Source organism: Psammomys obesus, unplaced genomic scaffold (genome assembly GCF_907164565.1).
Source record: "Psammomys obesus unplaced genomic scaffold, mPsaObe1.curated_primary_1811, whole genome shotgun sequence".
Taxonomy (NCBI): Eukaryota; Metazoa; Chordata; class Mammalia; order Rodentia; family Muridae; genus Psammomys; species Psammomys obesus.
In genome coordinates, this window is record NW_026585587.1 from 7,419,261 (window position 1) to 7,434,734 (window position 15,474).

At 46.8% G+C, this 15,474-nt stretch overlaps 1 protein-coding gene across 1 annotated transcript in view; it reads left to right on the forward strand.

Annotated features, from left to right (window-relative positions):
* Capn8 (calpain 8) overlaps positions 1–15,474 on the forward strand; it is a 96,980-nt gene that overhangs the window by 25,835 nt on the left and 55,671 nt on the right. Inside the window, exons 2-4 of the mRNA XM_055609502.1 lie at positions 7,968–8,173; positions 8,875–9,120; positions 14,471–14,540. Of these exons, the coding sequence (XP_055465477.1) occupies positions 8,884–9,120; positions 14,471–14,540 (307 nt within the window). The 5' untranslated portion in view covers positions 7,968–8,173; positions 8,875–8,883. The remainder of the gene's footprint in view (positions 1–7,967; positions 8,174–8,874; positions 9,121–14,470; positions 14,541–15,474) is intronic.

Here is a 15,474-nt window from a genome sequence, read left to right on the forward strand (position 1 = left end):
ATCTATCTATCTATCTATCTATCTATCTATCTATCTATCTATCTATCTATCTATCTATTTATTTTTGAGACAGGGTCTCACTATGTGTCACTGGAACTTGCTATGTATAGACTAGGCTGATTTTACACTCACAGAGATCCTCTCCCTCTACTCTCTGAGGGATGGGTTTAAAGTGGCCATGCACTTTAAATGGCTGGCCACTTGATTACTCTTACAAGCAAATCAAGTCAAAACAACAAGAGCAGCAGCAGCAGCAGCAACAGAACAAATTACATAAAGCTGACAGTTAACGGGGACACACCATGCTTACATTTCTAGAATGTCACCCAGAACCCTGGAGAGTATATGTTGGTAGTGACAAACCTTCTAATGGCTTCCATGATGGTTGGCAAAGTGGCCTTGGCTGCCTGCTCTTGTGGCATAGAGGAAGGCAAAGCTGGCTGCTGAGAGTGCTCACACTGATGCCCAGAATGTGAAAATCGAAAGGGCTCTGGAGGCAGTAGCTGGCAAGCTGCCACCCTACACCCCAGTGACCAATATTTGGCTCCGTCAGTGACTTCCAGGACCTATGTGGCATGGGAAAGATCTAGGACAACTAGGATCTTGGGAATTTGGGTTGAGAAACAAAGGAGTCAGTCCCCTGCCACTTAGTTGAAAGACAGAGATTTGACCCTGGGGAGGCTGTGAGGGTGAGTGGGGAGACCAGGTTGTGCTGGGGCAAAGACAGTGAGTGTCTCAAGAGACCAGCTGAGGGCGAGACTAGATTGGAGGGTTGGCTATGCCAAGGCTAGCTAATAGGAAAGTAGTGGTGTCAAGGACCCACATGTCCTGCTGGGCCTCTGAAAAATCCACCTTCTGAGTTCTGGAGGCTCAGCTCTATGCCCTGTCTGGTCCCTGACTTTCTGTTCATTCTTATGTCTAACTCAGTTTAATCCAGCTTTCTGCTCACAACATGCCTGACCTTTCAAAGCAGGACGTGGCTGGCTCGGCGTACATAATCAAGCTGCAGTAGTTCAAAGATATTTTCTTAGAACCTCTCTCCCTGATGAGAGCGGGCTGGACAGAGTCATTTGCTTTAATAGTAGAATAAATCATAAGTAATTGGGTGTCATGTCAGGCTCTGTGGTTTTTTGGGATCATGTGACCTGAAATAAGGCAGTCCCCATGTCATGAGGACACACAAGATGCCCACAGAAGGTCCCATGGAGAAATTGAAGGACTTGGCTCACAACCACGTGTTGGCCATCTTGATTCTAGATCCTTCCACTCTACTCCTGCAGCCTCCTCTTCCCTCCCCAATGTCTTCCCAAAGCTGCAGCCCCTAGAAACACATTCCGGGCCAGAGCTGCCCCTAAATTCATTCCCCTCAGAAACTACGAGGTAATAAATGTTTGCTGTTCTAGACCGTTAAGTTTGGGATAATTGGCTGGTAGTAATAGATAAATCATATTATGTGGATTGGATTGGCCTCACATTAAATTAATGCTCTCCAACTCAAATGCCCCCAAATGCTTGCCTCCTATGATTATGTATCTTGTTCTTTCTCTTAGTTTCAACCTCTCTTCTCCTATTCCCTCCCTCCCCACCTCCCTACTGCTTCATTTTCACACTCCCTTAATGGCCTGAATGCTGATTTCCAAGAGAAAGTCAAAACACTTGGCATTTCCAGGCTCTGTGCTCACACTGTCCTCCCCACTGGCTCTGCCTTTGTAGCTGTGGCCTGCTGTGTTCCTGGCAGAGGCCAGCCTCTCTTCCTATGCTCTAGGTGTGCTCTCTCTCCTTGCTTCTTTCAGGGTCTCCCTTCTGGAATCCACCCCTACAACTACCATTTTAGGAGAAAAGGTCACTAATTTGCTACTTGCAGATCAAACGCAAGGAGGACTAAGAGTCTATAATTGTATGAGTAATATCAGGGGCCCAAGGAGTTCTGGCCCATGATTTTACCATGAAAAATATGCCTGGAAGGACAGTAAAGAAGGGAGAGGGGAATACACTCATTGCTTTCATAAAACTTTCTTGTGAAAGGAAAAGCAGAAGCCAGATGTGGTAGTTCTCATCTGTAATGGTAGCACTTGGATGGCTGATATCTACATTTCAAGGTCAGTCTAAGCCATACAGTGAGGTCTAGCTCAGCCTGGACAACAGAGTAAGGACCGTTGCAAAAAGCTAAATTGGGTGGTGGTGGTGGTGGTGGTGGTGGTGGTGGTAACATTGCAGGTATGTCTGTGACCACTTGGTATCAGGGACTAAAGGCAGGGAAGTATGACAATGAAGTGCCCAGAAAGAATAACCTCCAAGTCCATGTGATCAGCCTGAGACTGCACGTGGAGTCTGTGAAGGGCTGGGACTGTGAAACCCCCACAGATCCTGTCTCTATGACCTTTTGTAAACCAATTAAGAAACTCCCAATGAGTGCTCCTCCTTTCCTAGCGAGTGGTTTCCTTTTGGAGGAAATGACAGCCCCAGTATGTGGGAAGAGATGCTAGGCTAGCAGGGCCAGGATTGCCATTATGCTGAGAGACACAGGAAGCACTCTCTGCTTGTCTCGGTTCACAGGCTGCTCTGTTTCTGACCCCACATGTGGGGTTCCCCTCACACTGACCAGTTCTCTAACACAAGCTGTGTGTATTACCGTCTTTTAGATTCTGCAAGCCCTCTGGGGTGAAGGTTCAGATTTACAAAACTGCCCCCTTTCTAGATCTCACTGCTAGAATTGGTACCCGCTGTGCCTACTCTTGTTCAACTTGGTCAAATCTAAGAAAATTAATTTTTTGAGATAAGGTTTTGTCTTGCTCTATAGACTCGGCTGGGCTCAAACCCAAGATCCTTCTCAGCCTCGTAAGCAATGGGATTATATTACATTAAGTGTCCCTGTATCACGCGGTCACAGTGAAGGTTCCTAAGATACTCATCTCATTGATTTGGATATCTTACCTGATGTGAATCAGGGTGAGTTTACTTACTAGTGCAATCCCATTGAGCGTAGAATAACACAGTTCATAAGTAGCCAGCTGGAACTCATGCCAGGGGTGGAGTCTGTGAGGAGGGGTCTGGGCTGCTAAGCCCTCTCTAGATGTACCACCTCCCTAGCATGCCACAGGGCTCACAGCTTGGAGCACACCATTGAGCTGATACTGTAACCAGGATGGAGATTAATTAGTTCAATCCACTACTTCTTCCCTGAAGGATAAGACCCTAGTGCCAGTTCCAGGCTCCTGGTAGGTAGCCTTTTTGATTTTTGTTTATTTGTTTAGGGAGTTTTTGGGGTGTGTGTGTGTGTGTGTTTGTGACCACCTCTAATCCAGAAGCCCACCCAGAGAAGCCTCATTAAAAGCAAAGATGCTTTACCACCAAGGAAATTCCAAGGCATTTAGGAGCTCTGTGTTAGGAATTTGCATCAAAGACTTCATATTGATATAAAAGATGTTCCGTCTATCCCTAATTGCTTGGGAAATTCCAGAGGCTTTAGAAACTCTGTGCCAAAAGAAGGAAAGACAGAAAGGGAAGGAAAAAAAGAAAGAAAGGAGGGGGGAGGAAAAGGAAAGGGAGAGAGAGGTTTGATTTGTAGATCCCAGTAGTATCATATGAGGACCCTGGCCACATCTTCTCTTTACCCATCTCCCATCACCCATGGCCTCATAGAGAAGGCAGCTTGGGAGCTAGTTTCCCCCTTGTCCAGCTCTGCTGCCACTGTCCTATTTAGGCTACCACCAGTACTGCATGTTTCCAGAAGCTGCCTTCTAACTATGAGAAAACACCCTTGCCAGGCAAAACTACCAGGGCCCCTCGGTGTCTCTTCATCTTGCTGCTCCCATACTTTCTTGGTGTAGGGTACAGGGTCCTCCTCACTGCCATGCTGTGTGCGGGCTCTTCCTCACTGTCATCGCCATCCTGCTCCCCACATCTCACGTGCTTGTTTCTCACTGCCTTTCAAAATCCTCACCCTTAACCCCTTTCACCACTCGAATGCCACCGCTTCCCCAAATCCCTCCTTATTACTCTTCACTCTGCTCATGAGTGCCACCCTGTCTTGCCATGACTGATGTTTGATAGGGGCAGGCTCTATTTGTGCTTTTATTCCTTGCTCATCTATGGCCGCCTGCCCTCCTGTGCTCTCATGGACGGCACATCCCACCTTGCCCTCTTATTCAGATGTCTTGGAGATTGTAGCTCTTAGTGGTGGGAAGATAACAATTTCAAATTAGAAGACTTGGCTACCTGGGTAAGCTTGGATGAGTCTGGCTGTGAGCTTGCTGTGAGTTTGATCAGCCAACTGATGGAAAAGTGCTGTGCAGACCCAGTTTATTCCAGTGGAGGGCTTACCACCTTCTCTTAGCTACAATGATTCAGCAGGACCTACATTGGCCACTGGAGGGCAATCTCAGCCAGCTTCCCAACTGGTCTTGACTGGGTCTCTTCTTGCCAGGGATGAGGGCCTGAGGTATAACCAACCCCAAGGTGCCATGAGTGATCTCACAGGCCTGCTGAGGGATGTACCCGAATACCGCCTCTTGGTCAGCTTTCTCTTTTCTTTGCTGTGGCTAGAGAAGGTTCTGCACGCAGCCCCAGTACCCTGCTGCATAATGAGCCATTTGATGTCCTGACCAGATGAGAAGACAGCCTTGTACTCATCTTACTGCAAGTCCTCCCTTATGTAATATTTCCTCCCTCCCTCCCTCCTTCATAGCCTCCTCCCTCCCTTGTCCTTCTTTCCTCCCCACAGCCCCACCCTCATTATTACATCATCTAGACTGGTATCAGATTCACTCTGTAACCCAGCCTGCTTTAGCCTCCTGAGCGCTGACATTCCAAGCATGAGCCACAATTCTCAGCTCGACTTAGGTTTTGTATTGAGATACAATCCACACAACACAAGCATCGTTGTCGTGAGGCATGGGTTTAAAGTGTGACTTTTAGTTGTGCAGCCGTCACCTCTAGCTGAGTCCATCACCCTAAAAAGAAGCTGTGAACCTTGTAGCAGTCAGTCCCAATCCGTCATCTTCCCAGTTCCTGGCAGTCACTGTCTGTCTCCGTGGTTTTACCAGCTTTGAAAGTCTCATGTAACTGGACATGATGGTTAATAGTGATGTCAACTTGACTGGATTGAGGAACTCGTAAGAGATGAATGAAGCATTCTGGGTATGTGAAAGCATTTCTAGAGACTGCTAACTAAGGGGGGAAAAACCTGCCTTGAATATGGATGGCCCCATATTTAAGGAGTCTGGAAGCCCAGAGAATGGGAAGGACAAAAGAGAAAAACCTAGAAAAACCTGCTAGAGCCATTCTTGCTCTGGCGCTGCCTTGATGTGAGCTGCTTAGCTCTGTCAGGAACCCCCTGCCGTAAAGGATGAAAACTTTGAGACTTGATTGTTCGATGTTTCAGTACAATGACTTTGAGAGTGAAGTGTCTTTGGTGATTGGTTTCCTTTCATTTGCATAAGGTTTTCGTAGATGCAGCAGTATTTCTCTCTTGGGGGATGGAATTCAGGGCCTTGCACATGTCAGGCAAGTGTTGTACTGTGGGCTACCCCACCCCTTGCTAGCCTTGAGCTCACAGTCGTCCTGCCTTTGCCTCCCAGATGTATGGCAGCACACCTGGCCGCCGCGCTCATTTTTACGACTGAGACTGAATATTCTGTTCTCATTCGAAGACGCATTTTATCTACGCACCCATTGATTGGTGTGTGCTTGTTTCTACCCTTTGTCTGGTGTGGAGACCTCTTCATGGCACAAACGTCCATGTACAAGGTTTGGATGGACATACGCTTTCTTTTCTCTTTGAGTTCTTGCTAACTGTGCAGTGCTTCTGGGAGTTACCATGCGATTCCATGTCTGGCAATTTTGCAAAACTGCCAGACAGTTTTCCAAAACATCTGGACCAGTTTCCATTTCTGACAGCCCTGTATGAGAACCCCAAAATGCTCTCAACACTGAGTCTAAGCTGTTTCCCTTACGTTTTGAACATGGGAGGCTTGTGAGAGAGATCTGCCAGCTTTCACCCATCCCTTTTCTAGCATTATAGTTATGCAAGACAACAAGCTTTGCAAACTTTAATTGCCTGAGAAGCATACTCGGGCCCTTGGGTGCAACCAGGGTGATCCATCTCCCTTGCTGAGGAGATAATACTGCCTGGCTCCCCATAGCCAAGGAGGGCTTGCTTGTGGGTGAAGTTCAGGGGGTGACTTGGCTGATGAGCACTTGGGATGTTTGCCAAGAAGTGTTCTTATTAAGTAGGGGCTGCCAGGCAGGTGTCTACACAGACTGCTTGCCTCTAATGGATCCTGAAGCTTCCTGGCAGGGAGCTGGCTCTGGCTCCTGCAGCTGTCTGAGGCATGAGGTTGGGAAGACATCTGTCCAGATGGACAGAGACTTTGGGTACAGGTAGCTTCCTTATTGGTGCCTGGCTGGCTAACAGGTAGACACTTGCTGTCTCCTGGAGAGGGGCTGGTGAGCAGAGGCCTCCCTCCCCCACTCACCATTCTTTTCGTGACTGGGCAAATGAGGGCTCTATTTGCAGCGGCTCAGACCTGCCTGCCTGATGAGGAAGGGCTTCTTGGTAGAGCATCTGGATGGGAAGTGAGGCAATTTAGGAAGGGGGAGTAGGAAGGAAGGATAGACAGCTAACCCCAGAGGAGCTCCCTGGTGAGGAAGCAGAATTACCAGCTGTGCAGCTTCTGTGCTTGGAGGAGGAAGGGTTTGCTCATCTTTGTCAGTCTGAGGGGAATGTTTCTGGGAAGCCTAGGGAAGAAACAGGCATGAAGACACTCCCATGAGGTCTTTATTAATTAACTAGTGGCCATGCATGGGGTTGCCGGGTCTGTTATATCTTGCTTATATCTGTTCACCTACTGGACATCTTCATATGTGGCTGCTTCTTCATGTAAAAATATTTACTGAGCTTCTGGGCATGCCCTTGGTTCCAGAGACTGAATGACACATGAAACCAAAGCCTCATGGGGCAGAGGGGCTTTAACTCTCATCACAGGAGTCCATACTGGGCAGGGCCTTGAATACTTACCTGATAGCGTAAAAGAGACTGGAGGAGGATACATTTTGAGGGGTGGGCTTGGAGAAAACTCCTTGGGCACAGATCTGAAGGATGAGCCACTGGCACAGCAGAAGAACACGTCAGTTGGCAGGAACAGCGTGCTCGAAGCCCTGATGTGGGACAAGCATGCCATCCCATAAACAGAAGGCAAACTTTTTGGGGAAGAACATGGTGGAAGGAGAGACATGGAGACAGCTGGCCAAGCCAGCAGGGCCGGCATGCCGGGTTTCCACTAGCCATGCAGAAGCCCCAGGCTCTTCTTTAGCTTGCTGGTGATGGCCAGGTGGGTGTTCAAAATAAATGACCACGTTGTTCTTCGTGACTCATCATGAACTTCAGGTAACTAGGTGACAGAGTTAGGAATAAACATAGGTCCCCACCTTCCCAATTAGGGCTGCAGTGCTTCTAGCACCCCGAGTGTTCCCCGGGGATGGGATGGAGCTGGCTGGGGTTCCGGTGTAAAGAGAGGATGAGTCAGCCTTGTGCACTGATGAAAACTTAACTGAATACTCAGTAAGCCAAACAGTGAGTGCTGATTCAGAGGAAAAGGAACATTGAGGGACTAAGGGGGCTCCTGACGGATGGGGGGATCGGCCTTTCAGATAACTGACTTGAGCCCCTGAAGCTCATTCTGAGCTTGTATTTCTGGTGAAGCCTGGGGAACCATTTCTTTCCTTTTTCCTGCCTGGGGAGGTGGATGTGCTTTCTGCTTGTTCAGGGCTGAACACATGGACCACCATCAGCATGAAGGCAAAGAGCGGCAGGCCTCAGAGGCCATCTGTTTCAGAGAGCCCAGAGTGAACTCTTGTAATACAATCCCCTACAGGGCAATGGTCTAAAGAAAGCAGGTTCTCGAACCTTAACCTCTGCCTCTTATATGAATCATGACTATTTTATATTCTCTTTTATTTCCTTTTAGAGACAGGGTCTCATGCAGACCAGGCTGAATCTGAACTCACCATGTAGCCCAGGGTGATCCTGGACGTCTTATTCTCTCTTCTCTACCTCTGAGGATAGGTTGTCTTCACGTGGCAAGCCCTCTATCGACTGAGGTGTCTCAATGCCCCCAGAACTCTCTTAGAGATGGTGGCAATGGTGCAGGCTACTAGGGAAGCTGTGGTGTAGGTAAGTGGTCCAGAGAATTCTTGTCGCATGTATTGGTTGCCTGTGTCTTCTGTAATAAGTGAACGCTGATGCAGTGACTGAAAAGAGCAGGAGAGAGTTGGGGCGGGAGAGATGGCTCAGGGGTTAAGAGTACTGGCTGTTCTTCCAAAGGACCTGGGATTGATTCCTAGCACCCACATGGATGCTAACAACTGTCTGTAACTCCAGTTCTGGGGACTCTGACACCATCTTCTGGCCTCTAGGGACAATGCATATTGTAGCACACAGGCACACACGCAGGCAAAGCACCATACACATTTAAAAAAAAAAAAACAAACAAACATTCTCTCTTTCTGTCCTGGAGACCCAAACTCCTAAGTTATGTTCACTGGACTAAAACCGAGATATGGGCAAGGCCACTCCTCACAGAAGTTGTGGGGGAGAACCTATCCCTGCCTTACCCAGCTTCTGGAGACTTCTGATAGTCTCCTCCTGCGCCATCTAAACAGCCTGTGAACAGCAGGAGAAGGTGGGGCACATTTACCTGCTCCTTAGGTACATATTTGATCCTGTTTATGACTCATGTCCCTTTGGAGCAGGGCCTCCCTCAGGTGAAAAGTTTACATGCCCCGCCTCCCTGCATGCTGCCTTATAGGACAGCATTCCCATAGGGCAGACGTCTGAGAGGACACAGAAGCCCTGCTTTCCTGTCTACCCTACAGGACCAGGCCATGGCAGCTCTGGCAGCTGGAGTATCCAAGCAACGTGCAGCTGCTGAGGGCCTTGGCTCTAACCAGAATGCTGTGAAGTATTTGGGCCAGGACTTTGAGACCCTGAGAAAACAATGCTTCAACTCAGGGGTCCTATTTAAAGATCCAGAATTCCCAGCATGTCCATCAGCTTTGGGCTACAGAGATCTTGGACCAGGCTCCCCACAAACTCAAGGCGTTGTATGGAAGCGGCCCACGGTAAGGCACAGTTTTGAGTGTCACACAGGGTAGCGGGTTGTCACATCTGGTCAAGAGTTGAAGTAAGTGACATGGTGGATTCTGTTTTCAGATCCTATCGTTCTGACCCTTGCTTTCCTTTCTAAAGTTATCTCTAAGAAAGAACATACACAGGCTTTGGAGCTGGACAAGTTAGATCTCATCAGCTGCTCTGCTGATGTAGCCTTGGGCCACATCTCTCTTAGCTTCAGTTCTTCCGCTCTTAAAATGGTGCCACTGGAACCATTGTATTTCACTGTTGTTATGAAAACTAGAAATAAATCTCAGAGTATAATTGCCCTGCATGTAAGAAGCAAAGAACACATGGTACTTAGAATTACATAGTGACCCCCGGCCAGCTCACCAGGGAACAACCAAGATTAGATACAGTCAGCTATGGGCAAACTGTGATAGCATCCCTGCTGAGAGGCCTAGGGTTACTAAAGGTCATGCAAGGTTCCATCAGGGTTAGAGAATAGAGAGGAAAGGTGGAAGCCATTCTAAAGGGTGTGGGTGTGGTCACATTGTGGTCTTGATGATAATGGATATTGTATCTTTTCATTTTTGTGCTTATAGATCACTGGTGTATCTTTTAGAGAAACACCCATTCAAGACCTTTGCCCATTTCTCAATGGTTCTGTTTGCTTTTTGTTTCTTTGCTTGGCTTGCTACGTTGAGGGTAATTCCTTCTTTAGTTTGGGAACTGCTATTTTTCTTTTTTCATCCAGGAATTCTACAAATTAAGGTGTTTCATTTCCTCATCCACATCCAGATAGCCATCCTTTTACTTCTACGCTTCCCCAAGCTCCACACACAGGAGAAAATATGTAATATTTATCTTTGTGAGTTGGGCTCATTTCATGTAAAATGACGATTTTTGCTTCTGTCCATTTTCCTTCAAATGACGTGATTTTCTTCTTTATAGTGAATGATACTCCATAGTACATACGCACATATGCCCCCACATACATATACCATTTTTTGTTCATTCTTCGGCAGATAGGTACCTGGTTGATTCTATGGCTACTGTGACTAGTGCTACAGTAAAAATGGGTGTGCAGGTGTCACTGTCCTAGCTGACTTATTTTCTTGGATATACACCCAGGAGAAATATAGCTGCCTCTGCTTGCTCTCAGGCTTCTAAGTAGAAGGTCTGCCGAGGCTCTTGTCTAAAGGAAGGGAAGACACATTTTTCTACATGAAGGTTGCAAAAGCACACTTCGGTTCTCAAGATGAACTTTCTGTTGGGAGGCTGCGATCCCTTAAGGCTTTTCTGTTTATGTGGAGCAAGGCCAACAGTCCTTCCAAGGAGACACAGGCTGGTTGTGCCAATCCTCGGTGCTCTTAGCTTCTTGCCTCAGTGTCCACCCCAATCCCCTGTGAAGTACATAATGCTCAGTGTGAATGGGTTTAGTGTAGATTAGCCAATATTCTTTTCTGTCTAAAGTGTCCTCCCTGGCCTCCTCTTTATCTTGGCAATTAAGCAGTTTGTTGATCTTAAGGAGAATATCAGAGTCAAGAGTGAAGCCATGTCAGGCACATCATAAGGGCCCCAGTTAAGAGACCCATGGAGGGTTGAATAGGAAAGTTCCTGGATGGTGGTGGGCTTAGTTTGGAGTTTCCAGTCTTTCTCCAGCTGCTAGCTCTTGGATTAGGGACACTGGAGTTTCCAATTCAGCCATGGTTTGCTGTGTTCTTGTCCTGTGCACTGAGGTGTCTGGAGGAGCTATAGGTTAAGGAGGGGCAGAGAATAGACAGGCAACTGAGGGAAACGGTGGCACAGAAGAACGTGGGCTACTGCTCCCTGTCTTCCCGTTGACCAGGAGCTTGGGTAGTTTGTGTTGAGGAATGTGTTGGGGTCATCACTTGATGGCCAAGAAGCATCATCCTGCACACATGTGACTGGTGCTAAAGAAAAAAAAAAATAGCAGTCCAAAATGTGTGCAGATAGGGACTTGGCTCTTTTCCGAGTCGCCATCTTTTAAGCCTCTTCAGCTTCCTGTTTGCTCTCTATCTTTGGCCTGAGGTTCAATGGGGAAAAAGCGTAAGGTAAGTTCTTGTATCCTGCACACGTTTTTATCTCCCTGTGAGTTTGTGAAACTGAGGACTTTCTGTGACCCTTTAAAGATCCATGTAACATATCAGTCATGGCTATTTTTTCTCAGTGAGGACATTTTGCATTCTTCAGCCGTGAAGGTAGATTTTAAGGGAGTTATGGAGGGATGAATTAAAAGATACTTTTATTAATTATTTGAGAAATTTACATATGCCTACAATGGATTCTGAGCACATTCACCCACCACACCTTGCTCTAACTTCTTCTAGACCCCACCCTCCACCTTCCCACCTGTCCCAACTTCCTGAGTCCCTGAGTGCAGTGGTCCTGTGACGTCACGCTGTTTTGCTCTGGTCCTCCCAGCCACTGTTCTGCAATCTTTCTGAGCCCTCTTCTTAGATGGTCCCTGAGTCTCGGGAGAAGGAAGTATGGTACAGTTGTCCCCTTTATGATGAGCATGCCTGTAGCGCTTGGTTTCTGTACCTTGACTGATTCTGAGTTTCTGTATTAACCACCACCCTGCTTCGAGAATCTGCAGGATGGAGATACGTTTAGAGAACACTTTGATACTGTGTCCATTTAGTAGAATACAGTAGGAGGGGATGGATGAAAAATTTTTAAACAATTGTTTAAGGAGAGAGACTCTTTCAAACCCCCATTCAATGTGCTTTCTTCCCTTCTGCCTTGAAATTACCACCTTCTTTTTACAAGCAAAATTTAAATTAAAAGATTTTCCAATCTGTCACTTTATAATTAGTTTTTTAAAAAAATTCCTCTACCTTTTAGTTGTTAGCAAATAACGGTCCAGGGGATGGGAGCTCTTGAGTACCTGAGAGCAGTAGTGTAGCTACAGTTTTTCAATTTAATGTACTGTGGTGTGTGTGTGTGTGTGTGTGTGTGTGTGTGTGTATGTGTGTACAAATGTCCCATCACATGTGAAGGGCAGAGGGAGGAGTTGCCTCTTTCCTCCCCCATGTGAATCCTCAGGAACTGAACTCAGGTTGTCAGTCTTGTCAGCAGGTACCTTTACCTGCTGAACCATCTGTCTGGTCCACCATGTCCTCCTTTCACTTGCCATCAGAGAGTGCAAAAGATGAAAACAAAGCAGAACAAAACTGAATTCTCCCTCACTGGAGAACTGGCGGAGTGATTCGCGGTGCTTCTAACGCAGCTGTGAAATTCTTTTTGTTCTAATGAAAGATATAAATGATATATGTGATCACACAATCAAATGTATACATACACACAGACAAAGAGAGAGAGAGAGAGAGAGCACATAGTTTGTGTCTTGTCTTGTCTTTTCCAGAAGGCCCACCCCATAGTACAATTGGGATGTGCAATGGGACAGTTAGATTTGTGTCTCACAGTCACTGAGTGGGAATTAGGACCTTAGCTCCTCCTTTCTCTTTTCTTCTTAGCATAAAGTGGCCAGGCCTCTTCTACCTAATATTCTGACCATGCTGTCTGCCTCACCACAGACCCCCAAAGACTGGAACTGATCATGGACAGAACCTCCAAAGATGTGGGCCCAAATGAGAGTTTCCTTCCTCCTTCACCTCTTTTTCTTCCTCTCCATCTCTAAGTAGAGTGTTTAATATACCCTCAGAATAATGCTCCTCTTGCTTTATTCTTCCAAGTGCTGGGATTATGGGTGTGTTCCACCATGTCTGACAACTTTTCTTCTTCAGGTATATTGTTATAGAAATAGAAAGTTGACTGAGATACATACATACACATGACAATGTGCTAGTACATCAAAGACAGTTTTTGAAAGGATGTGTTAGAAATGGTAAGAATAAAGAGCCAAAATGGAAGGGCTATTAGTTTATTATGTACCGTTGGAAATTTGTTCATCAGTAACAGTTACTTTCTCAATAAAAATACAAATTAAAAATAATACTTGGGGTAGGAGAGTGAGATGTTAGGAGAGAGGGGCTGTTTCTGGCTATCAAGGCAGGGGCTAAGAGGTTCATACAGAACTGTAGGACTGCCTTCCAGGAGGTTCCATTTTCACAGTAGGATCTCAGAACCCCTGTTCCCAGCTCCACCTGAGCCCTGCCCTTTTGCTCAGCTCTCTCTCCTTCCTCATCATGTTGAATCATTTGTTTCTTCATGTCTGCGGAGTGAGCAGTGATTCTCACCATGGAGCCGGCCGGTCCTTGCTGTAGTGCAACCCATCTCAGGAAGAGTAGACCAACCTCCCTTCAGTCCCTTGAGGTCCTACCCTTTCTTCTGAACAGTTTGTCTTGTGTCCAGCCTGACTGTCTTTTTTGGACACCCCTCTGCAGACTGTAGGAGAGTCCATCTTTGTGGTAGACACCCATCGTCTCCACGTGGCCAGCTGGCCAGCCAGCATTCCCACTGGACTTTTAGTACGCATGAGTCTTCTGTCTTTGTTTCCTAATAACACCAGCTTGATTTGCCTGTATAAATCAAAAGCGCTTAGAGGCCAGCATTTTACCTTTTTGTTCTCTTCACTTCACTGTCCTTCTCTCTCCCTTGCCTGCGGTGACACCGTAATATCCAGAATGGGGCCCAGTAGATCCTTCTTGGGTAGACAGAGGAAAAAGGAGGAAAGCATGCCTCTTGGTCCCTCCTCCATAGTCTAGAGTGACATCACATGTGAGCAGACACCAAGTGGAGGCTGGTGAAGGGAGGCAGCAGAGGCAAGCATGTGACCTTATCAGATCTGAGGTCTCCTGTCTGGAAATGGTACTCCCTGACACCTCATCCTTGATTCCTGACTTCCTTCCTGTCTCCTTCAGGATTCCATCCTCTCTTCTTGGTCTCGTGTTGTGTTTAAAGAGTGTCCGCAGAGCTTTGCCTTTGGCAAACAACCCTCTAATTGGCCTTCCATGTAAAGAAGGCTGTTGTCCTAATGGGCAGGGTCATATCTCTTTGTGTCAGTGTCTCAGCTTTTGCCTTTCTCCTACCACACCACACCCTTCAGCCTTTTCACACCCGACTAGCCACACACCCATACACCCAGTATGCATAGTGATAAAAAATCCTGGTCATGAAAGGGGCTCTGGGCTCTGGGCTCCGGGCTCTGGGCTCAGGCCTCCAGCTTTTGTCCTGTGGACTGGGAGATGTGTGAATCTGCTGTGCTTCCTTCTCCAGTCTTAAAGAGCTGCCAGAGGCATAAAGACCTGCGAGTGTGCAGTGGACAGCACTGGCTTCCTCCAGGTCTGAACTCTGTGCTGATGTCTTTAGCTATGCTGCCTCCACCATCAAACAACACCTTCTGACTTGTGTTTTCTCCTAAACTACTTTCAGGAATTGTGTCCCAACCCTCAGTTCATCGTTGGTGGAGCCACACGCACAGACATCCGCCAAGGGGGTCTAGGTGAGTAATTGGGTTGAGCCCTATTTATTTAAGGCGAGGGTTGGGTGAGGAATGAGCAACATCAGATCAAGCTGTCAGACACGGCCAACCAAATGATGCACGTATGGGCTACTGTTTTTGTGGCTGTGACTTCAAGGTGGGTCTCAGGGCTGTGACTACCTTTTGGCTCCCCTTAGCTGTCAGTTTTCTGCCAGCTCACAGAACTCCTTTCATGCCAGAGTGAAGATCCAGGATTACATACCCACTGTAGAAAGCCTGGGATGTTTTCTGTAGCCACCCTTAAGCAGGCAGAGTTTCCCCGTGCAATGACCTTGCCTGTGTAATTACAGCAGAGGAGATGCCTTCATCACTAGTAAGAAAACATGATCTTATCTTTCCAGCTAGGCATCTTTTCACAGACTGGGGATCCTGGAATCAAGAGCCTTCTTATGGTGGGGTGAGAATTCATGGAGGAATGGGTACCACGCCAGAGTGAGGTCCTGGGTTTAGTCTTCAGACAAACAAAGAAAAAAATAACAACACCCAAAACAAACAGATAAACAACCTCCTTGGAAAACACACCATTTCTCCTAGTCTCACATTTTCTTCAAGCACTTCAACTCGGGAAATTATTTTATCTTTGTTTGCATGTTCTAGGCTCTCAGGGGTATAGCTCAGCCTCAGAGGTGATGCTAGAATAGAAGAGGCCCTGGTCCAGTTCCCAGCAGCAACAATAATAAACGAACAGAGTTTGCCAATCAGGAGAGTCTGACAAAATGTAGTAACAATTCATTTTGGCGATTACAAAGTTTATATCTCATTTTCAGGTAGAATTACCACTAATTTTTTTTGTATCTTCTCATCAGAGTTTAAATATGCTGATGATATGCACAGCGACATACCTAGGATTTCTTTCTTTCTTTCTTTCTTTCTTTCTTTCTTTCTTTCTTTCTTT